This window comes from Myxocyprinus asiaticus, chromosome 28 (assembly GCF_019703515.2).
Source record: "Myxocyprinus asiaticus isolate MX2 ecotype Aquarium Trade chromosome 28, UBuf_Myxa_2, whole genome shotgun sequence".
In the NCBI taxonomy this organism is placed as follows: domain Eukaryota; kingdom Metazoa; phylum Chordata; class Actinopteri; order Cypriniformes; family Catostomidae; genus Myxocyprinus; species Myxocyprinus asiaticus.
In genome coordinates, this window is record NC_059371.1 from 29,022,514 (window position 1) to 29,046,690 (window position 24,177).

Consider the following 24,177-nt stretch of genomic DNA (forward strand, 5'->3'; position numbering starts at 1 on the left):
TCTCAGCAAATATTTCTATATGTGATTAATTGCGATTAATTAATCGGAACACCATGTAATTAATTCAATTAAAAATGTAAATCGATTGACAGCCCTAATTAAAATGTCTTCATAAGCCACAAAGTGTAACTGAATTGAATCACTTTGTATCCAATAGATATCAGCCAAGTATTCTACTGAGGAATTTTTGGTTTGTTTTTTATCTTTGGTTTGATAAATGTCACAGAGAATTAAAAAAATCTTAGGGACTGACCGATGTCTTAAAGTATTTGAATGCTGGATCAAGAATTTACACGTCTGTAATTACACAGTCATGACAAGTCAAAATAAAGTTGTTCAAATGACTTACGCTCTGTTGTAGGTGATAGAATTCCCATTTATTTTATCAACAACATGGGCAAAGACTATCCATATGCAGCAATCACTAACATAGAGACATTTACAAAATAAATATGCATCAAGATCTCCAGTCAATTTGTTCTTAAATACTAAATAAATAACAATAAATACATCATATCTGTTCAACCCACTTCTCTCTGGAGGGTGTCAAAATACTTTTTTATGGAAAACAGAACTCATTAAATAAAGGAGAATATTAAAAAAACAATATAAAATATTGTTAGGTAGAAAATATTTGCACTTAAAAAAAGAGATTATAAATCTCTGTCTTTAAAAGAAATAGAAAGGTTTATAAAACAGTTTGCAGTTGATATTCTTAAAATATTGCCTCTTTCACAACACAGAGGGCAATGTCTCCTCTTAATAACTGTTTAAAAGCTGTGTATAGAATATTGTTTTGTGAAATAAATTAAGTCCATAAATAGACACTGATTAATAAATAAACAAAATAAACCTTAACATGAATAAAATAAATAATAAATTAAACTTACATTTCAAGGGCCCAATTTAAATAGCTGTTATAATAATAATAATAATAAAAATAATTACAATAATAACATGACAATGAAACTACAAACTATTCATGGAAGTGCAATATCTATGTTCTCAAATACAATAAATATTACTGAATGGAACAGGAGCACTTTTACACCAAATATGAGACAACATTATCATACAGGGTTCAAATGGAGCAGTGCTGCATACTAATCATATTTTGTATAGGCCGGTCACAAATTGTGAATTCACCTTCGGACATTACACATAAAACACTCTGTTACGCATACACACATAAGACTCACCCCCACAAACACACAACAATCTCATGACTAATTGTTCACGGCAACCTCCATGCACTGAAGGAAGTAAGAAAGGCAGATCAGTGTCGGTGAGAGTTGCTCTATAAAACCGTAACAAATTATTTACTCCAAAAATACCCCAAAAGAAGAAGAGCCAGCTTGGTTTAACAGGCAAAGGATATTATGTCTCATCAAAATGGCTAAGCAGCATAATTTGAATTCTGAATTTGGTCCTTTTCTCTGAATTCCACAGGTCTTGTGGCACTTCCTCATTGTAGAGGGAGCCGCATACAAAACCTGAATGTCCTTATACGGTATTTTAACATTGTTGGTCTGGTTATTCAACCCACAGTGTCTTGAAGCTGCCTCTCCTATGCTCACACCTCAATGCCTTTAACAGCCTGGTTGATCGACTCCAGTAGGGCTCGGTTCTCTGGGTTCTGATAACACTCTTTATCGGTGAACATATGGGTCAGCGTGTCCACATAGGTGTCAAAATTCTGTTCGGTGATTGGCTCTTGCTGTGGTAAACAATAAATTTACAGTTAGTATTTATTTTATTGCTTCATTTCGATGTATCAGAGTGGGGAAAAAGTTGTCCCTTTTTGTAAAAACATTTTAAAGGTTAGCTCTGATGTTTCAATTGACTGAACCATATTTGTGAGTGCTGGACTTAGTCATTAAAAGGTAATAGGCAGCAAGAGGACTGACCATCTGTGGTAGACGGATGTTGGCAAGGCTGCGGATAAGAGCCTGGCTCAGGCCTGATAGTTCCATGAACAGAGCCTCATTCTTCTCCTCTATGAGCTTATTCTCTTCCTCCATGCTCTTGAGGTTCTTCTCCATTGATGAGATCTACATAGGGATGGCAATACATGAATAATCAGCAGGTCCAAAATCAAGCTATGGGGTACATCCCTGTGATGAACAGAACCCATCAATATGACTCAGACAGTTGCTAAGGAACATGTTTATACAAAATATGCAAAGGTTTGAAGTTTACATATCAGGTCTTCTTTTATCCTCATATTTTCAGCAGAATAAAGCTGAATATATAAGTATTGCAAATAGCATCATTATACTGCACCCTCTAACTAGGCCATAACCAAAGTCATGAAGAAAACTGTGAAAATAGATAAATGCAAAATGATTGTACAGTACATTTTTTTTGTAAATAATATTTTCACAATGCAGACAAAGCCACAGGTCTTAGAATGTTCTAGTTCAAATCTGCAGGTGATAACTCTCCTACTTTGAATTTTATGTATAATTTTCTAAGACAATGTCAAGTGAATTTTCTAAAAGACTACTTCAAACCCTAGCCAGATAACCACACTTATTCAATTCATTCACAATATTCCCACATTTTATTCCTGATAGGCTGAAAACTACTCCATTAATGTTTTTAAATTCACAATTACGAATGACATTATGAATTACGCACTGTACATGACATCATAACGGCGAATTTCGCCAAAAGGTGAGTAGTTTGCATCCTTAGAAATTACTGTCAGTCTATACAACATTTCTACCATATAATAGTAGGCAAATATTGCATGTTTAGTTACAGGAGATACTTAAATCTTACATGGTGCTAAAAATTCTTCATCTGAACTGCTGGCCGCGCTGAAACGTGGCGCTGGATTAATCCACTAAATTCCTGTTTAGCTCCCATTTAGCTTCTATGAAAAGTGAGTCCCAACTTCTTTGATTTGCTTGGCCATATCAAATGACATTGACGAGCAGTGTTAGACTACTGAGCACACTAAAAATTTAACTTTTGTAAACAATGATGTAATCTCTGCAACACCTTTAGACAATTAGACATCAGTGCATAATGGACTGCAGCAGGGGTGGGTGGACTATAAACACAGAAAACTGTTTTCCATCACTGAAAACTGGATTCATTTATGAAAATGTAACAGCACAAAAATGCTTGCTTGTCTAGATATTAAATGCACAGATCACATATAAGCCATATAGGCATTTTGTGTGGAACTAAGAGAATTGCATATTTGTCTTTGTTTGTACTTGCATTGAAATGAGTATGTATTTGGTCAAAGCAGACCTGTGTGTGGAGGTTGGCCATGTCTGCCTCCATCTCAGAGTTGGACTCATTCAGCTCATTGATCTCTTTGTTCAGCTGTTTTATGTCTTCATCATTGTCGAGAACTGAGGGGAGATAAAAACAATAAATACTTTAATAAAGAGCACTAAAAAAAAAAAAAAAAACATATTGAGGAGGAGAGAAGTGAAGAAGAAAACAACTCACTCAGAGAACGTATTGATATTTGAGCTTACCATCACTTGCCCTGAATTTCTTGCTAATGTAATCATCTCCTGGGAACCTAGTTCGCTTCTTGTTAGCTGAAGCTCTAGGGCAACCTGATAGACTGTAGGAACAGATGATAGAACAAGATATAAAAAAAGACTTGTTATTGTGAGATTACATGACATTTAATAAGCCTTAATCTAATTCCATAAAGTCATATATATATATATATATATATATATATATATATATATATATATCATTCCATATATTGCAAAACATATGCATTAATGTAGCTTTTCCAAGAAAACTCTATTCATATGTTTCTAGTTTAGAGAAAAAAAAAAGAAAAAAAAAACAGTAAGCCTGGCTTCTAATATATGGTCTCTGTATGAAACCATGATAGGCTTTAAAGGGATAGTTCATCATAAAATTTAAATTCTGTCCTCATTTATTCACTCTCATGTTGTCCCAAACCCCCATCACGTTACTTCTTACATGGACCCCAGGAGTACATGTTGGACACAATGACAGCCTCAGTCACTATTCACTTTCATTGTAAGTGAATGGAGACTGAGGCTGTCATGCAGGATTCAACATCTTGCGTGTTCCATGGAAGAAAGAAAAGTCATACAGATTTTGGAACAACAAGAGAGTGAGTGCATGATTACCGAATTTTCATTTTAGGTGAACTATCCCTTTAACTATAATGAACCAAAGACCGGACTAAAGCTGGAAAGATTGTGTCTTCTTATCCGTATATATCTGCAAATGTTCTTTGGTCATTTATGTACCTGCGATGAGTGAGGAAGCTGCCATTGGCATGTCCTGATCCATCACATCCTGGAGTGGGGCAGGTTGGGCCCTCAGACTTGAAGGCCTTCCAGGAGAACGGTGTGCCATTTAACATGCCCTCTTTCTGCTGGCGTGCTGCCAGTGGGCACCCGTAGGCACTGCGGTGGGTGGCGTATTTCCCACTGATATGCCCCAGACTGTCACAACCTGGCACGGGGCACCTGTAGAGAGGTAAGTGATGAACTGGCAGTCAGTTTTGGTATACTCTATAGACCTGCACTGCGCTCAGTTAATCCATTAGGGTTTATTTTTTTACAGCGAAACAGATTTTTTTGCACAAATACTTACTTTAGGAGATCAGAGTCTTCCTTGTCATCCTTAGTTGGGGTGGTTTTGATTCCTCCCTTCTTGGCACGTGGACATCCAGAAAGACTGCAAAAGAGAAATGTAAAATGTATTATGTTTCTACATAAGCAGTTTGACCTATTTGTTCACGCTGACAGAGGATAGCTTCAAAGATTGACACTAAACCCAAAAGTGCATCTTGAATGATGCAAATAAGGGACATTATTCCTGAAGAGGTCTTTTGGGGAAGAGGTGATGTAATATTTCTAAGTAATATACCTTCTATGGGAAGCATAGTTTCCAGTGATGTGGCCTGATCCATCACAACCTGGGGTAGGGCATCTGGAAGTCACAGAGGGAGAGAGAAGTCAGTGTCGGAAACATATTGTTTAAATATCACAGGCAAAGCTCAGATCAATAAGACACTGCACAAATGATCATACTGAAGGTCTAAACAAACATTTGAGTTTCAGCATTTGTCTCAGCTAGTTGGAGACACAATACCAGGAAAGTATACTGTTTTTATCTTTAAAAATGTAAAGTGATTACTGGTTCAAAATGCACGAGTGACCAGCAAAAGAGACAATCGCAACTGTCATTTGCAAGGACAGTATTCAGTAAGGACAGTACTCAGTAAACAGTGTTTAGTAGCAGTAATCAGTCAAATGTGGTAAGGATTCATTAGAGGAAAATTTAGAGCACAGACATACTTGAGTTCAGTAGTGTGGGCAGCCATGAGGGTCCGAAGACTTTTATCAGCAAGGGGACAACCAGAGAGACTGAAGAGCAGTGAAAAAACAGCAGGAAGATAGAATAGAGGGAAGAAGAAATTCAAGACTGATTTAATTCAAGATTAACAGAGATTTAATTCAAGACTGAAGGGAAATATTTTATTGCTCCGTACATTTATGACTGTATATGTGAGTTGATTTATTCAAAGGAATATTTAATAAAAGCCAATAATCTTTTTTATTATTATTATTTATTTATTTATATATTTGGATGTCTTTTGAATATGACTATGTGTTTTGCATAGCACAGCTATTTTGTTTAGCTGATTATGACTGTTATTGGAGTGGGAAGTTTATAAGAAAAGCAAAGTTTATAAGAAAAACTCAGGAAAACAATGAATAAAGAGTTAGTTAACTAAAGAGACTTGGGTGACTGTTGGTTAGAGTCATGGATGCAGTGAATAAATTTGTCAGCTTGTATCGCTACTTTAGAAAACCTAGTGCTAATGTTAAAATAAAAATTAGAGTGCATGCTAAATGCATGAAAGTAAATAGCATTTGTTTGCGGTGTGGGCCTGACCCTATAGGTCACTGTACAGGTTCAATGCTACAGAGCATAGAAATTGTAAGGTGTCAGTACAGAGTTTGGTTTAGAGAGAGGAAAACAGAAAGCAAGCAAAAAGAAAACAGAAATGGTGCTGATCAGACCAAAAAGAATGTGTCATAGCATCTGCCATACCTGCGATGAGATGCATAGTTCCCAGTAATATGTCCACTGCCATCACAACCAGGGGTGGGACATCTGAGGAGAGAGGAGAAGAGCATTACTGTAATACTGCTTAAAAGATTAACTAACCATTGCCAGAAACTAAAGGTAAAAACTTTAGCTTCAGAGATGTGTTTTGTCATTGTGTGCCAAATGGTTTTAGTGATATAAGCGTGGTAGAGGAAACTTACAACAAGACCTCTTTCTTGCAGTCCTTGGGCTGGATCTTGACCTTGAAGCTGGAGGTTGTGACTTCACCAGGGTACTTCCTGTCCTCCAGGCTCTCCTGAGTGGCATCATCATCTTCATCAGAGGAGGCATATGAGTTTATGGTGTACTCCACCTAAGGACATGGGAATATCAAAACATGTCAAATGGATGCAAAACTCTGTTAGCCTCAGTCACCATTCCCTTTTTTTTTGCAATACAATGAAAGTGAATGGTGACTGATGCTAACATTGTGCCTAGATAACCTTTTTAAATGTATTTACAAAAATCTTCTTCTGTGTTCCAAACACAGGAATGGAAAAACATGAGGGAGAGTAAATAATGACAGAAATTTCATATCTGTTTAAGTGAGAATGTATCAACTTGTCTTGCTTACACATGCTCTAAAGGAATGAAAGTGAAAGATATTTACCTCATCTGGCTCTTCCTCTTTCTGTCGGTTTGACTTGGTGTAGTCCAAAGGCCCCTCCCACTCTTCTTGTATATAGGTGTGGCTAGAGTGAGGTGAGGTGACACCTTGATGGTGAGAAGATGATGATGAAGATGAGGATGGGTCTGGTGACCTTACTCCTTCCCTTTTGGGTTTCTTCATGCTGAGGTCCAGTGTGCCATTCTCATCTACATTAATCTCCATGTCCTAAAGAAAGGTTAACAGTGAATAAATAAAAGGGATTAAATTAAACAAAAGTAAATTATCTTAAAAATAAGCACAACCACCTTGGAATGCAAAAGGAGATGTTAAGCTGAATGTTCCCTCAGTCACAATTCACTTTTATTAGATCTTTTCTCCATACAATAAAAGTGAATGGTGACTGATGCAACCTTTTGTGTTCCACAAAATGAGAAAGTCAAGTCATAAAGGTTTGGAACAATACGAGGGTGAGTACATAATTACAGCATTTTAATTTTTGGGTGAACTTTCCCTTTAATATGTAGTTTAATTCTAGTTGTAATTTTGATGTGAATGCAATGGAATTCAACCTTCATTTAGACTGAATCACATACACAGATAGAGAGGTTGGTACTCACTTTGCTGCCCTGGTCTGGCTGCCTGGTGCTGAGGTTTTCAGGCCTCTCCCAACAGCGGGTGGACAGGTTAAGAATGGCAGTGGCGGCCATGTGAGCGGCTTCGGCATCATGGGTATAGTCATACCCACTGGAGGTGGAAGAGGAGCTGCTTTTGGTGCTTTTGGACAGACTGTGGCTTGGGGATGAGGCTTTAGGGAATGGTTTAGCTGTACAACATAAGAACATGTATTATATTCGGTAAGCTTCTCACTTGGGCAAATGATGTCATTCCGTTTCTGGGTGGTTGATGCATAATGTGTCCATGGACTTTTTTTTTTTTTTTTTTTTTGAATATCAAGCTTTTAGGCTAAAATATATCTGAATGTATAAGGAAAAGTGTATATCTTAGGTGCTATAACCGATCATTAAGATTTTCATTGTTTTTAATCACATTGTGTGACAAATGCATTTTTTAAAATACAAATTTTCCATGTGGTCTCTTAATTAATATGAGCTCATAAGAGCTACATGCATAATAATTATAAAAGCATTAGCAAAATGCTGTTTACAATAGTTTTAGATGGAATATAGCAGGTCACACCACAGGAGATGTCAACATTCCAAAAGTATTTCAAGTCACCTACCCATCGACTGATGGCTTTTGTATGCCTTTCTTAGAATACATTGGTTATTTTAAAAGGAATGAGGGTTTGCTTACATTTGAAGGCTTTAGGTGAGGTTTCGCTGGTGGGCATCTTGGGGGCAAGCATGCGCTTGCCAAACACCTGCACATCGAAGCTTGCATAGTCGAAGGACACCTTGGAATACTTCTCCAGCTCCTTGGCCAGATTGGCCCGAGGAGTGGCTGGCATGGCATTGGGCCTGTAGCTGCCATACTGAGGGATCTCCAGCTGCTTCACAAAACACATTGGCCTGCAAAAAAAAAGAGAGCTCTTGAGATCATTCTGAAATTGTTTCAAAGCAAGCCTTCTTAGGAATTTTTCTTGAGAATACATTTTTCACAGTGCTTACATGTCAAGCTCTTATATGTATTGAGGATCTAGATATAGAGCTAAAACAAGGTGAAAAAAACGTACCTGAGAACTCTGTCGGAGTTTGAGCCAACAGTGGATGGATCACTGACAGAGGTCTGAGGCTGTGACTGCTTTTCAAGGCTCTTGTGTTTCCCTGCTGCAGCAATAGGGCAGCCAGACAGACTAAAAAATAGTAATAGAATAAAATAGACAAAATGTTATGGTTACATAAAAAAAGCAATTGTGTGAATAAAAACTGAAGCTTTAAATGTTTAATATCACTAAGGATGCAGTACCTGCGATGTGTGTTGCGGTTGCTGTTCACATGTCCCTGCCCAGTGCATCCGGGTGTTGGACACTTCAGTACGTTCTCATGCATTGCTAAGACTAGGGCCAACAGACACATTAGTATACTGATATAAGCAATATGTTTAAATATAAGCTGTGATTTTGAGGTAACCTAAAAAAATGCTTCATGTGGTAACATCTAAATCAATGGTTTTATTCAAGTCAAACGTGTTATTTATTATTAATGAATCAACCTAATTACTTTAGGTTACACCAACAAAGTACTGTAGTTTTAAGGGGTTCGATCAAGCAGAAATAGATCCTTAAGGTAACAATTGCAGGTTACCACTTTTTACAATGTGAGAGGCCACACACCCCTCCATGTTCTTGTAGCAGTGTAGTACTAGTGCAAGACGATGCTTACTCTCTGGAGGGATTCTGTCCTTGTGTGGGCACCCAGAAAGGCTGCGGTGGTGTGGGTATAGTCCAGTCACATGACCTGTCCCATCACACCCTGGAGTGGGGCATTTTACTTCCTTCTTTTCTGATCTAGAAGCTTCTATGTCCAAGAGTAGAGGAAGAGATAAAAACTGATTAAAGGGATAGTTCATACAAAAATGAAAATTCTTTTATCATTTACTCACCCTCATGCCATCTAAGATGTGTATGACTTTATTTCTTCAGCAAAACACAAACTAAGATTTTTAGAAAAATATCTCAGCTCTGTGGGTCCATATAATGCAAGTGAATATTGATCAGACCTTTGTAGCTCTAAAAATCATAAGGGAAACATAAAAGTAGTCCATACGATTCCAGTTTTTATGTACATGTCTTCAGAAGCACTATAATAGGTGTAAGTGGGAAACAGAGCAATATTTACATCCTTTTTTACTTTAAATCTCCACTTTACTTTCACTTTCAGATGCAAAAGTGAAACTAAACAGGCACCACATGTGACTTTCAGATGTGAAAGTGGAGATTTAGAGTAAAAAAAAAAGGACTTAAATTTTGATCTGTTTCTCACACAAACCTATTATATCGCTTCTGAGGACATGAATTTAACCACTGGAGTCTTATGGATTACTTTTATGTTTCCTTTATGTGATTTTTGCAGCTAGAAAGGTCTGATCACCATTCACTTGCATTGTATGAACTCACAGAGCTGAGATATTCTTCTAAAAATCTTTGTATGTGTTCTGGTGAAGAAAGAAAGTCATACACATCTGAGATGGCATCAAGGTGAGTAAATGATGAGACACATTTCACCTTTATGATTGTAAACTACTATGCTACACTGCAAAATTCATTGCCTTAATCGTTATTTTGTCTTGTCTTCCAGTAAAAAATCCTTAAAATGACAAATATTTTTTTTCTTGTTTTGAGCATAAATCTAACAAAATGTAGTATTCCTTAAAGGAATATTCCATGCTCAAGACATGTTAAGCTCAATCGACAGCATTTGTAGCATCATTTTGATTACCACAAAAGTTAATTTCGACTCGTCCCTCCTTTTCTTTAAAAAAAAGCAAAAATCGAGGTTACACTGAGGCACTTATAATGAAAGTAAATGTGGCCAATTTTTGAAGGGTTTAAAGACAGTGAAACTTATAATTTTATAAAAGCACTTACATTAATTCTTCTGTTAAAACGTGTGTATTATTTGAGCTGTAAAGTTGTTTAAATTGTCATTTTCACAGTCATTTTAGGGTTTGTTGAATTTACATTGTCATGGCATCGAAGTTGTAAAATTGGATATAACTTTACACAGAAAAGGTTAGTAAGTGATTTTATCACACTAAAATGATGTTTACATGCATACTGTTTATGTCTTGTGGCTATTTTGAAAAAGTGAGCATTTTAACATTCACAAATTGGCCTCATTCACTTCTATTGTAAGAGCCTCACTGTAACCCAGATTTTTGATTTTTTTTTTTTTTTTTTTTTTAAAGAAAAGGAAGGATGGGTCAAAATGATTTTTTGTGGTAATCAAAATTATTCCACAAATGCTGTAGATTGAGCTTAATTTGTATTAACCCCGGAATATTCCTTTAAGGGTATTTTTACCGAAAAACAAGACACAAAACTGATAAAGAAAAAGACTATTTTGGATAATATTGTCATGATGACAGTAGGCTAAATTGCTTATTGCATTGTATGTTTAAATGCATGCAATCTGCCCACTGAAATCAAGGATGCTCAGCATTCCCTGTCACCTTTGCCATAGTATCCTCTGCAAGCTGCGATGTCCATTGCCTTACTCATCCTCTCCTCTGAGCTGTGGTAGCGCTGCAGCTCAGGAGAGAGGCTCTCTTCAGAACTGTGTCCTATCTGCTCAGCTTTTAGTGCAATGGCCTGTTCCAGCAGTCCCAGGTTCCCTCTTGTCATGTCATATGTTTCTGAATCATCTGTCACCTCTGATCTCTGTGAAATGCTATCTAAGTCCTCATCATCTGCTTCATCTGCCTCCTCCTCTTCTCCTTCATCTTCCTCTTCTTCCTCTTCCTCTCCCTCCGAGCCCAGCTCGATGACTACAGTGTGTGAGGCTTTATCCGATGTGTCATCTCTCTCTTCTTCATCATCTTCCTCCTCCTCCTCATCTTCACCAAGAGGGTGGTCTGGTTCTATGTTGCTTTGTGTTATCACGTGTGGTTCTAATTCCTGAGCTGAAGCAGTGGAGACAGAGGCAATTAGGGAGTTGGAAGTTTGTACCAGGGCCTGCTCTTCCTCCTCCTCCTCTCCTTCCTCCTCCTCATAATCATCTTCACTGTCCTTCTCTGTCTCCTCAATCTCTTTGGTCAGGACTTTTCCAAAGTCTCCGCTGTAGTACTGGTGGTCTGAGTTGTTCTTCTGGCTCACACATTGTGTTTCCTCTTCCCCTTCTTCCTCTTCATCCTCCTCTTCTTCCTCTACTGTCTGTGCAGGCTCTTTAGTCTCTTTCAGCTGCTGTGTCACTCTTTCCTCTTCTGTTATTTCTTCTCCTTCCTCCTCTACCTCTTCCTCTCGAGCCTGAATCTCTGCGGCAACCTGAAGCTCCTCAGTCTCGGTATCCATGGTGATTTGTTGGATGGATGTGACCTCAGTATTGACTTGCACCTTCTCACTTTCTTGCACTGGACTTGACATGTCTCGGACAGGTGTTCTGTTCTCTTCTCGGTCCAACTGTGAACTGTCTACTAAGCGAAGCACAAATGCAAATTAAAAGACTAGTCAAGAGACACATGCATTTCTTGTTTAAAAACCTTAAATAAAATAAGCCATCAAGCCACCTGTTGTTATTTCTGATGTAGGTGTCTTTTCCTTTGCATCCACCTCTTTATCAGCTGTGTCCTCTTCAGACTCCGCCCCCTCGTCTTTAGCTTCTGTTTCACTATTTGTGTCGCTGTCTGCATTGAACCCATCATCCATGGCCAGCTTAAGGGGGTTGGGCTTCTTTTTAGAGGCTGGTTGATTCTCTTCTGCCTCCTGAAGTTTTCTTTTTTTAGCCAATGGGCAACCCAATGCACTGGAAGGGAGAGGGACGAGAGGTTAGACAAAAACATTTTTCTTTGGCATTTATGACAGACATAATTCTTACTACCAACCTTCTGTGTCGTGCATACTTTCCACTGACATGGCCTAAACCATCGCATCCTGGGGTAGGGCAGCTACAAAACAACAGGCTCAATTACGTTGTTGCATTTATTAACCTTACTAACCTCATATCTTTCTAAACAAGATGAATGACACTATACACTGATCAGCCACAACATTAAAACCACCTGCCTAATATTGTGTAGGTCCCCCTTATGCCACCAACAATCATGCCACGGTCCAAATCACTGAGATCACATTTTTTCCCCATTCTGATGGTTGATGTGAACATTAACTGAAGGTCCTGACGCATATTTGATTTTATGCACTGCTGCCACACGATTGGCTGATTAGATAATCGCATGGATGATTGTTGGTGCCAGATGGGCTGTTTAAGTATTTCTGTAACTGCTGATCTCCTGGGATTTTCAAACACAACAGTCTAGAATTTACTCAGAATGGTGCCAAAAACAAAAAATATCCAGTGGGGGGCAGTTCTGCAGATGGAAACGCCTTGTTTATGAGAGAGGTCAACGGAGAATGGCCAGACTGGTTCGAACTGACAAAGTCTACGGTAACTCGGATAACCGCTCTGCACAATTGTGGTGAGAAGAATATCATCTCAGAGATGCGGGCTGGCGCTGTTATGGTGGCATGACGGGGACCTACACAATATTAGGCAGGTGGTTTTAATGTTGTGGCTGATCGGCGTAGATCTACAGACCTCTTTATCAAAAGCTAATTTTCTCACCTGTATTCTTGTCCTACAAGCTCAAGAGGAACTTTAATGAGGAAAGAGATAAAAGTTCTGTAAGTCAATAAAAGACAACAAAGATGCCAGGAGAACAGATGTTTTTTTTTTAGATTGCTAGATTAAATGTGTTTCACGTGGCTCTCACCTCTGATGCCTTTTGAGCGTGTCCTTGTCCGCTTATCATCTGCGTCTTGGCTCATCTGGAAATAAATACACATAGATGGTCATAGGACTACTATGTAGAATGTATTTTACTATGTGTAACATATTTACAATCTCAATGTCCCTCACCATTCTCTAAATCTCTGTATTATTTCACTGTTACACTGTATTTCAAATTGCATATCTCTGAAACAGATACATTTCAGATATCAATTTACACTCAGTCCATAAGACAGCTTGTGATTTTATCTCCAGATCTGATCTGATCTGATCTGAATTTATCAGAGTAGCCCTCAATCCTTTTAAATGCTTTCAAGGAGCTCAATCAATAATGCACATCTAATCAGTTGCTTTGAATTGCACAACCCTTAGAGGGAGGGAAGTGAAATATGAGACAAAATAAATGGGTAGGGGAGTGAGAAAGATATTGAGAGAAAGATATACTGTATAGATCGAGAACAAATATCGGAGGTTTGAAATTAAATACTTTTAGCCTGCTTGGTACACTGTAAACCCTAATGTTGTCATTACTGGAAAATTAAGTTTGTCTTAATTAAACATTACTTGAAATGTAAAGTCTTGGACTCATAACTCAAATATCTATGTTCTATAAACGTATTTTTCTTAAAAATCTATAGACTTAAGATTTTAAGTGTAAATAGTTCAAACAACTGAGAGAGAATTCATAGAGGTTTTTAGCTCTTTTGTAGTATTATTTATGTTGTTTTGTTGCAAACAGTTGATTCATGTGATGACACCATTAGGGTGATCTGTGTCCCCTTTAGTCAAGTTGGACTTTGTTAACTCTACTTCAGTTCACTCTGAAGTACAGGTATATATGTATTTCAGTGGAGAATTAAGTTTATTTCATGATTTACCTAGAATTGGTAATAAACTTTTTTGATGAGCTGTATTTTTGTGTTATCTCAATTTAAGTCAGTTCAACTAAAATTATTAAGTAGAAACAACAATATTTAAATAGCAAGTCTGAGTTAAGTCTACTTAAATCAAGTTATCTTAACTTAATATGTTGAGTTAATTCTATATGAACACCAAGTTTAGTGAACTTAATTACACAAGTTTGGAGATGTTACTCAATTCAATTGAGGGAATCAGATTACTTAATCAGTTGAGTAAAGTCAAATTTTAAATTTTAAATTAGTTTTTTTTTTTATTATTATTAGTGAGGAGACAATAAAAACTTTAACTACTCCACCACTATGCTCATGGAGAACTGGCAGTACACACAACCACACACTCACACATGTTGGTGCGGCTATCCTTATGAGGACCCTCCATAGAAATAATGATTTTTATACTGTACAAACTATAGTTTCTATCCCCTAACCCTAACCCTACCCCTAAACCTAACCCTCACAAAAAAAAACAAAACAACAACAACAAAAAAAAAAAAAAACGTTCTGCATTTTTACATTTTCAAAAAAACATAGTTTAGTATGTTTTTTAAGCGATTTGAATTATGGGAACACTAGAAATGTCCTCATAAACCACATTTATACCCTTGTAATTACCAGTTTGTAACCAAAAAAAAATATCCTCATAAACCACCCAAACCTGTACACACACACACACGTACATATTGTCTCACCTTTATTCTCTTACTCCTTTTGTTCTCACAGCTGCTGATTCTGTCCCCTCGTGTCCACCTCTGGCTCAGCAGCTGCCCTCTGAACTCATTCTCTGTTGGAAGAGCAGGAAGACAACAGAGTATTAGTATGATATTTTGCATGTCCAAACATAGAATACACATCACTTTAAAGGTAAGATTTTTATAATTGGTTTTGTTGCTGATGCTGCCTTATGCAAACCAATAAGTGAAACATTTTACAGTGTATATTGTAGTTATAGTTCTAACACCATGACTCGAGGATAATATTGCCTTGTGACATTTTATAAATCTTAGTTTGCTTAAAATGTGTAGTAAAACTGAAACACCATGCAAACCCACCAACTGATGCTTATGGAGCAGTTGGGGCTCCTGAAATAGCAAACATATATTTGCCTGTAATGCTGACTCGCACCCAAGTATTGCAAACATAAATTTCCTTGGGATGACTATCAATGATGAACATCCCTAATCTGGAAGCAAACATTAAATAGCCCCCTGAGGACACATGCACTTTGGTCAATGAATGGGGCTTTCAGCAGTACATCATTGTCTGACAGAGTCTGCGTGCCTTCATGGCTCTGGTGCTGATTATATACATCGTGGGTGACGAGAGATGCGACAGGGACCCAGCTGCTTTTATCAGGGCGTCATTACACATAGTCTGATGACATTTTAAGTAGCACCTGGTGCTCAGCCACTTCACACACGTAACCGAGGAGGGAATTCCCCAGAGAACCGCAACAACTGCAGCACTTGCCGCAAATTATGCAATACGCGGCGCAAACCTTTCTTAGAATTCATTGTCCTGTGTCCATTTTATGAGAGGCCAATTGATTATAGATTGATTTTAGCGCTTTTGCTGAAAACCTTGCATAACAATAAACAGTATCAAAATGTTAAATATTTATGGCAATATTCCCCATGTGTACGTATAGGCCTATGCATCTATGAATAGGAGTTAGGGGCCGTTCAAACCCAACGCGTCTTTTTAGCGTTCCTAACACAATCGTTTATCAGATGCCGTGTTATAAAAGAACTCCAAATGTTAAAAACGCGTCTTGACACACCTGCGTTCGTGGCATTGCGTTCAGCTTTTTTTTTTTTTTTTTTTTTTTTTTAGCTCAAGGGCGCGTTCGGTGTGAACGGCCCCTTAGCCACAAATTTAGGCTACACGTGGATGTAAAATGTACAGGCTAATATTAGTTATGCCTCTTTTGTCACATCAGGCCTTTGGCTTCGAAGAAGCATCATGATGCTGCGCATAACCTCTTCCGAGCACACCACGCCTTTAATTTACTATCAGCCAAACCCCTCCGCCTTTCACTGTAAACCCACGAGCTACTACTCTACTACCACAAAAAAGATGCAGTAAAGGCAACTTGGCTGTCACTTTCCTCGTGGATAGACAATATTCAGCAGAACACAAAAGGAATAAATCGGACTGTTTATTTATTTATTTTATCAAAAATAGTCTAAATGTTGTTCATGTAGCAATAACGTTATAGGGGACTTAAAAATAAGCATCAGTAAATTGAGCGAAGCTATTTGAATGGACAAATGAAAGAAAAGGCGATAATCTTATCTGATAATTGAATAGTGTATTATGTAGGCCTAGCCTAGCGTAAACAGATGGCTCGCATTGTTTTGTTTCGCGTAAATAACGCACGCAATACAAAATCATTAAAAGAAAACAATTCGACAGCGGTCCAAACATATGCTGCTTGTCCGTTGCCTAAAGGTTTATAATGACTATTGCGTTTGCATATGTATTTTTCACTTAGTCTGCTATGATCAAACTTCTAATCAACTTCCCTTTAAACTTCCACTGCATGGCCTGTTTCATATGCGCGTATAGCCTATATAAGGAATGTTTTGTTTTTTAATCATGTTAAGAAAACATTAGATGATTCATTCACTACAGAGATCGAAATTTAAAAGCAGAAATAACGTTGTTATAGATGGAATAGAGGCCCTTCTAAGTTCATGGTTTTCTTGAAATAAACACACGACACAATAGGCAATGCAGTTACTATAATGGCTTGTGGAAGCGTCCTCTATACACAACAAGACTGTGTCCAGAAACAACTAGTTATTGCACACAAACAAGCAAAAATAAGACAAAATCTTCTTAAAATGTAAACACGGTGGAATGATACTGCTTCTTTAAGAGATTACAAGTCCGGCGTCCATTTGGCTTCAAGAGTAACGGAAATGAAAATGAGCAAACCTTAAATATATATATATATGAATTTGATACACATTTTTCCAATCAGCGTCCAAAATCCCATAAAAGGGAAAAATACCATATGCAAACGTATCCCATTGACGATGTCTTTCGGCGAGCGGCCTCTTGCTCTTTGTAGGCGCTTGTCTGTTAACTTCAGTGTTGTACCTCCCCTTCAAACAGTGTCTCTTGCTGTTACCGTAAAAAACCTTAAATAATTCGCCCACGACCAGTCCGAATCCTCTTCATATTGTAAACAAGGCACGTAAATCCATAAATCGGCAGGTAATGTTACCGTAAATGTTACCAAAATCATTTCTCCATACGCGTTGTCGCTGAGAACGATACTGACTTACCTTTCTCTCACAGGCCCATTGTCCACCCCTTCTCTACCCTGTGCTGTGACATCATCATCATAGTAAAACATGTAGCAACAACACAAGATGGAGAGAGGGCCTCCATTGACCCCCACCCCCGATAAAAAATACACACAGAGCTCGTTTGACATTTGACGTACAATATAGCAGCGTAGTAAGCTAAGTTAGCATGCTATTGTAGGCCTGTCTCTTGACTAAAGTAAACAACAACAACAACAACAATACTAATTTATTTAATTATTTTAAAAACTACAAAATCACATTCAATTTAGAGGCATTTTATGTATTCCCGAATCTTGTTGAAAGTTCAGCACCCACCACAGCGCTGTTTCAGCACCATGGACAAGAGCAGGATTCTGATTTGACAATGCGCAACGCAGGGTTTTTTTTTTTTTTTTTTTTTTTTAACACAGTAACGATGAAAGCACTGACTATGACATGATCATTAGTTTCACGACCCAATCATGTATTTTCAAAACAAGCTTTTATACCCATAAATCTTTTGAGACTAGACATCATTCGTCTGACTATTGTTGAATTCAGTGCACGATAATAATCAGTAGCCTAAATAAAATATTCAGTAATAATTCACTGCACTGGAGAGAGTAACAATTCTGCTACTAAAAGGATTACGAGGATTTAATATGGATCTATTTTTTCTTGCGTAATGACACGTTTTTGTTGCTTCAAAAGCATGCGTAGTTTAAAAGCGTGACCTAGTTTTGTCGAATATATTATCAATTTGATCTGCGCAAAAAATAAATTAAATAAATAAATACATTTGTTTTCTTCTAAAGTTTGCGGCAAACTTTTATGTATTTTAACCAAAGACCTGCGGGCAAAGTGAAAATGGCAAAGATTGCGTTTTATTGAGTTCTGTCGACATTTGGGGATTGAATCCACGGTATAATGTCAACTGTAAACTATAAATATTATTCTATAATCTTGAATTTTATTAGGTAGTCTAATGTAGCTAATTACGTCACCAGACGTGGAAAAATACAGCGAGAGAAAAATAAACTTAAATGCAGTTGTTCTATAACGCAGACGAGTGGAAACAAAATTAGATTAAAACAAATTAATAAAAATAAATAATGTTTACTGAAGTTCAAAAAAAGTTTCGTATCATTCATGAAGCTGGCACAAGCCTTTGAAAGTTTTGCATATTTAATGAGACCGCAGTTCTTCGGTTACCAGCTGGAACTTTGTTCGCCCCTCATCCTAAAGTTTCATACAGATGGATGGCCCAGCACACAATTAAAGCCACAGTCTGTTCCCACTGGCCAGACACTAGCTGTGTATAAATATTATATATGATGCCAGCTGAGCGAATAAGAAGAGAACACCCTGGAATCACCCACAGCCAGAGGGACTCGTTCGAGTCCCTCCCTAATACAAAAGTATTAAAACGCCAGAAGTCAGGAGACAAAAGTTGCCTTTGTTTAAAAACTGACTGGACAGGGATTTAGTTTGGCAAATTGTAGAGTTACAAAATTTCCGCCTCTGCGTCAGTAGCTCTTTATGTTCGTCAATAACAGAGCACTTCGAAAGAGTTCGAATGGATTCCCGGTCTACTCAGTCAACATTTGATATCAATACTTAAAACGAAACTAAACAAAGAAGGAACAAAACAGCAATTGTACTTACAAGTGCACATAAACCTTCTTACAGCGAATTCAACAACAAACATTGTACAAAATTGTTCAACTTATCATTTTAAATTATCGGCTAAATGTAGGCTATTGTGAACCATTATTATTAAAAAACAGGGAAAAGTTCCGCATACCCCAAACCCTATCAGGAAAACCACGGCGCACCAGGCTCTGATCTTAATTTGACGCTTTGCATGCAAAAAAAAAAATTCATAAGGACAGGAAAGTTCAGCACTCACCAAGAAAAGTTTTACACAGCTTCATCTTTGCGGTGATTACTTTGCCTTTGACACCGCAAAACTCCTCAACTAAACTTCAACGCAGAGAAAGTTACTTTAAAGAAAACTTACAATGGTGGGCGGTCTTACTTTGTGAAGTTTGTGTCCACCAATCAGAGGCAGGCTGAATGCTCTTTGTTCTCCAGACCAGCCAATCAGGACGCTCCTCACAGCCAGTGTTCCAAACAATGACCTCTGAAAATGAAAACAAAAGTTGTCTTGTACGCCTTGAGTCATGTGTCATGGCGAATTCCATTTCTTTTCTTAGAATTGCTAAAACTTTCTTGTCAATTAAATGTCTAACTTTATAAATGTATATCTCACAGTAAAGTCCCCCCCACACACTTTTAAAAGTAATTTAGCATTTCCTTACATATTTTAAAGCATACATTAACCAAGCACAGACTGAAATTTTGTCCCCTCTTTCTTGTTTTAAGATCTTTGAAAGGTCTGCTTCACATCCTTACAGAGCATATGAAACTACTGTACATCATGTAGTAGTGAGTGTGTGCATGCATAAAACTTCACTTAAAGCTTGAAACATGTTTACATTTTTTTTAAAATATTATTTGCATATTTGTTTGGTTACATTTCCAAACATACTAGTAACGTTTTGCCATTTTCTTTCCTCAAATTAAACTCTTAGTCTATAAATCAGTTAATCAATCAACCAAACCTCATACCCTCATATCAGGCTCTCTTTTTCTCTATCAAACTCAATCTGTGCTCTCTAGTGCACCTCTCCCCCACCCTTTCCCCTGTCAGCCCAGTGTGAAGGCATATGTGCTGGGTTAATGCTGGAGCACATGTAGGCCTCTTAACATGAGCTGAATCTTACCCCCCATGACAGATGGGCCTGCTGATAATGATGCTGAGAACCCCCCCCCCCCCCCCCCACACACACACACACACACACTTGCTGTTGCCATGGTGAGTAAGGAGGGGGACCATGGGACGTATGGGAGGTGCTTATTGAGGCATCTACACTTAGTGGACACCAGGCCTGTAGAAAGTGTGAAAAGCTTTCAGAGCTTTATTTACAAGGAGTTTTAGAGTATGGACATATGCATGTGGGTATCCTGTTAACCACGGCTCATCACAGACTCTTTTGTTTTTATGTTTTTATGAAATTAACCAGGGCTCGGGGCAAACATGCCATGGATAGGGACAAATATTTCCTTAAAGTTGATGAAAAGAGAATTTTACAGTATATCTGATTATTCTGTTGCTTTTGAGAGAACGTTGATTAGTTATTCACATTGTTCCTTCTCAGAAATAATTGCTGATTATAAATGCTCATTATCATATTACATTTTTACAAATTGTTTGTGCTTAAGTCATCAGCTTCATGTTGAATGAAAGCTAAAGATAATTAACTTCCTTTAGTGTATGTGGAAGCAGAGATTGAGAGCGATGGTGGGGAGGGAAAAGGCCTTAACCTACCCACTCTCCTTCGCCATACGCTTGCACACTGCTCCATTTTAATAACAATGGCTTACCACACTTTAGGGCGGAGCTTAAAGTGTGATTTCCAGGCCACTGCTCGAGAGGCTCCCTAAATAAGCTTTGTGTGTGTGTGTGTGTGGTGAAGGGCTTCTTGGCACAGCTGTCACCCTGGAGGGTGATATCAGGCAAGTGCAGCTAGTCTGCTTTCTTTAAAGACCTTGTGAGAAAAAAAATGGGGGAAGGGACTGAGAAAAGAATCAAGGAAAGTTTGTGATAAAAACTGCAACCAACTTATGACTTAATACTAAGTGATAATGGACACTGAACAACACAAGTAATACTTTGCAAAATAGTATTTTAACAACTGTAATTATCTTTAGTTCTTGTGACTGTACATTTGCAGCTTTTGTAATTTATTTCATTGTATCAGTTAAAGTATTTTTCCATCTATCAACCAGTCCAAAGCAAAAAGTAGCAATCTGTATTTTCTGGTAATCATGTCTGGCAATATAATTTATTAGAGGCAGCAAAAGCCCACATTTTTATATAATTAAGTCATAAAGGTCATGAGGAAACGTGCAGGTAGAATCACTCTGGACCCCACACACCCTGCCCACTCCCTCTTTGAAATGTAACCCTCTGGCCGGCACTACAGAGCACTGAGCGCCAGAACATCCAGGCACAAGAACAGTTTTTACCCTCAGGCCATTTTCCTCATGAACAATTAAACTGCCTTCAGGACTCACCCCTAGGGCAATAATGTAAATAAATATCTCATGTACATATGTAAATTCACATATGTACATACCCCTACCTTGCACAAACATTTCCACTTGCACATGTACATACGCCATTCTGTTATATGTCCTATTATTTTTATGTCTATGTATACTCTTACCTTGTTTTATGTTCTGTGTGCACTTGTTTGTCCAATCACCAAAAAAATAAAAAATAAAAAATAAAAAATAAAATAAAAATAAAAAATTCCTTGTGTATGTGAGAACACTTAGCAATAAAGCTCATTCTGATTCTGATTCTGATTCTAAAGAGCAAATATATTGTGCATATATATTTTTAGTTATAAAACAGATGAAAATGTTGCATTATGAAACATTAAAATGTATACAAAGCAAAATGACACACCAACAGTCATTTTTAAATATATTTATGTATGTTTCACCATAGACAAACTATTTATCCATCACTGTCTTTTGGCCTAAAATGAAAATCTTGACATAGGAAGAAATGTAAGCCTCTTTATAAATCTGACAGCTCAAATATTGTGATATTAAGAAAAGTCAAAAACATTTAAATGCTAGTGGACTAAAACCTCTTTTGAAAAAACTTCCCTAACTAATGTCTTTCACATAACAGATATGCAGCTAAGCTCTTGAAAAATCATCTTAGCAACATCCCTTTTCACACCATCCCTCCTGCTCTCTCTTTCTCTCTCTTTACTAAGACAATCTCCTCTCATCCTGAATCTCTGCTCCACCTGTTCTCATGCCCCACAATTTCCTTCCCCAATTATGCAAATTCTGGGCACAAAAGTCTGGATTGGTGATCTTGACCCATATATGATGGATACTCTCATGTTTGAGCACTAAGATCTCTTAAAAGTTGCCATTATATAATTCTGTGTCATCAGGCCCTCAAATTTAATGATCCGAGTGGTGCTAATAGTATTTTGAGAGGGAGTGCTCAATTAGTGATCCAATAAAATGGCCTCCACCATTTATCACAAAAATATCCATGGTAATTAAGATACCACCTGTGCCCAGTGATCAGAACGCAGTAGCCATGGTGTAAAGAAGCATGCTTGGAAATTACAGGCTAGTCACCATCTCTTGCCTCGTTGCCAGGGCTGCAGCCCTCCCTCCCTCCTTTTCAGACCCAAAAATGGGGCTGACTAGACATCTGTATGCAAATAATCTAAATAGTATAGAAAGTACATACATCGAAGGGGGGTGATGCTCCTTCGCAAGCACCACAAAGACTAAATTGGTGGATATTGTGAGCGTGCACAGCTGACTGGCTGATTTAGAAATTCCTATTCAAATAGCCATACTCCGTCACCATCTGCAACTTTTCAGATAATAGCGTTCAAAGCAATCCCTTGGGAGGTTAATCACAAAAGGTTAAGAAGCAATTATTTAAATTCATGAATCATATCTATATAATATTGTGGTAATTTCAGTTATTACATTTTCCTCCCCTTTTTATTTAGCTGTTTTATATGTCTTGCAGGTGCAATTGTTTCCATTTTGCTGTATTGCTCTGCTGTTTAAGATTTTGTTAACTGGCATGGAAACGGCTGTATTACTCAAAGTTCCAAACTGACTGTAATCTAACTAAATGAGATTATTTTTCAATATGAGTGGGAAAATACTACACTCTTTACTATGCAGCAAAAGGTTCACCCAAAATATTAAAATTCTGACATTATTTACTTTTTCTTGTGTTGCTCCAAAACTTTCTTTCCTTAATGGAATGCAAAAGGATGCAAAAGGAGATGTTAAGCAGTATGTTACTCTCAGTCCCAATTATTGCATCTTTTTCCCATGCAATGAAAGTGAATGGTGACTGAGACTAATATTCTGCCTAATACATCTTTTTGGGTTCCATGGAAGAAAGAAAGTCTAACTGGTTTGAATGAACTGTGAATGTGACGGTGAGTAAAGGATGACAGAACGTTTATTTTGAAATGATCTATCCCGTTAAGGTGTTGCAGTGAAAAGTGTTTTTAAAAAATGTCCTAACTGTGCTCTCTGCAGGAGGACATGTAGCCAACTAAAAAACTCTAAATCTTCCCCTACATGTGCAGCTTTGTGATCATATGAGGCACATTACATTCTGTACATTGAGATTTTTTTTTTCCAATATGAAATTTGTACGAAATTTATGTCTCAGTTTGCTGATTTCTTCTCAACAAAGTGGTCACCAGAACTTCTGATAAGTTCTGTCAGCACGTCAGGGACTGCTTCCGGGTCAAATTACGGTTGGATTCGGTGAATCACTTTGGGTCAATGCTTGACCCTTAAATGACAGGGGTGTTTGCTACACAGGGATCATGACCTTTGTTGATCTCCTTATGTCAGAAAGAGCAGGTGCTGCAGGAGAGATGACCCTATAGAATGCCAGAGGAGGGTCACTGGAGGTCAGTACTTATTTACTATAGTTGTGATATGGCACACGTGCCGCTTTCCCAAGAGAGCAAGATATCAAGTCAGCACTGTTGACAGTTCTTTTCATGTACAATTTTATGCAGGCAGATTTGTGTATTGGCTAAACCTATGTGTGTCCTGTATAATACAGCAGAGTAAAAAGAGACTCTAAAAGATAGATTAATAGATAGACACTATCTGTGCACTGTAGGTAGTGTTTTATTGTGTAGATATAAAAAGGAAGAAAACCTTACATG

The 24,177-nt window shown here is 37.6% G+C and overlaps 1 protein-coding gene across 3 annotated transcripts; it reads right to left on the bottom strand.

Moving 5' to 3' along the window:
- Nucleotides 1–366: 366 nt before the first annotated feature.
- On the bottom strand, nucleotides 367–19,389 carry myt1a (myelin transcription factor 1a). 3 transcript variants are annotated; one of them, XM_051660849.1, is made up of 23 exons: nucleotides 19,272–19,389; nucleotides 14,759–14,850; nucleotides 13,133–13,187; nucleotides 12,985–13,015; nucleotides 12,245–12,307; nucleotides 11,930–12,165; nucleotides 10,877–11,836; nucleotides 9,088–9,222; nucleotides 8,672–8,762; nucleotides 8,439–8,558; nucleotides 8,060–8,274; nucleotides 7,363–7,568; nucleotides 6,746–6,970; nucleotides 6,297–6,448; nucleotides 6,079–6,141; nucleotides 5,319–5,387; nucleotides 4,888–4,950; nucleotides 4,612–4,695; nucleotides 4,263–4,484; nucleotides 3,498–3,589; nucleotides 3,265–3,368; nucleotides 1,908–2,051; nucleotides 367–1,717 (listed from the first exon to the last, which is right to left on the bottom strand). In XM_051660849.1, exons 1-23 carry the CDS (start codon nucleotides 19,294–19,296, stop codon nucleotides 1,574–1,576), a joined length of 3,591 nt encoding a protein of 1,196 aa, XP_051516809.1. In that variant the 5' UTR covers nucleotides 19,297–19,389; the 3' UTR covers nucleotides 367–1,573. The 3 variants fall into 3 exon arrangements, with proteins under 3 accessions (XP_051516809.1, XP_051516810.1, XP_051516811.1); XM_051660850.1 differs by lacking the exon at nucleotides 19,272–19,389 and adding an exon at nucleotides 17,360–17,406; XM_051660851.1 differs by lacking the exon at nucleotides 19,272–19,389 and adding an exon at nucleotides 17,083–17,377.
- Between the last annotated feature and the right edge of the window lie 4,788 nt (nucleotides 19,390–24,177).

Bases quoted from the DNA above. Each gene is read 5' to 3' on its own strand.
- myt1a (XM_051660849.1), bottom strand. From the start codon at position 19,296: ATGAAGCTGTGTAAAACTTTTCTTG. The intron at 13,188-14,758 runs GTGAGACAATAT...ATTTATTTCCAG, and splicing joins AAAGGAGTAAGAGAATAAAG to ATGAGCCAAGACGCAGATGA. The intron at 6,142-6,296 runs GTAAGTTTCCTC...CTCTCTCCTCAG, and splicing joins TGCAAGAAAGAGGTCTTGTT to ATGTCCCACCCCTGGTTGTG.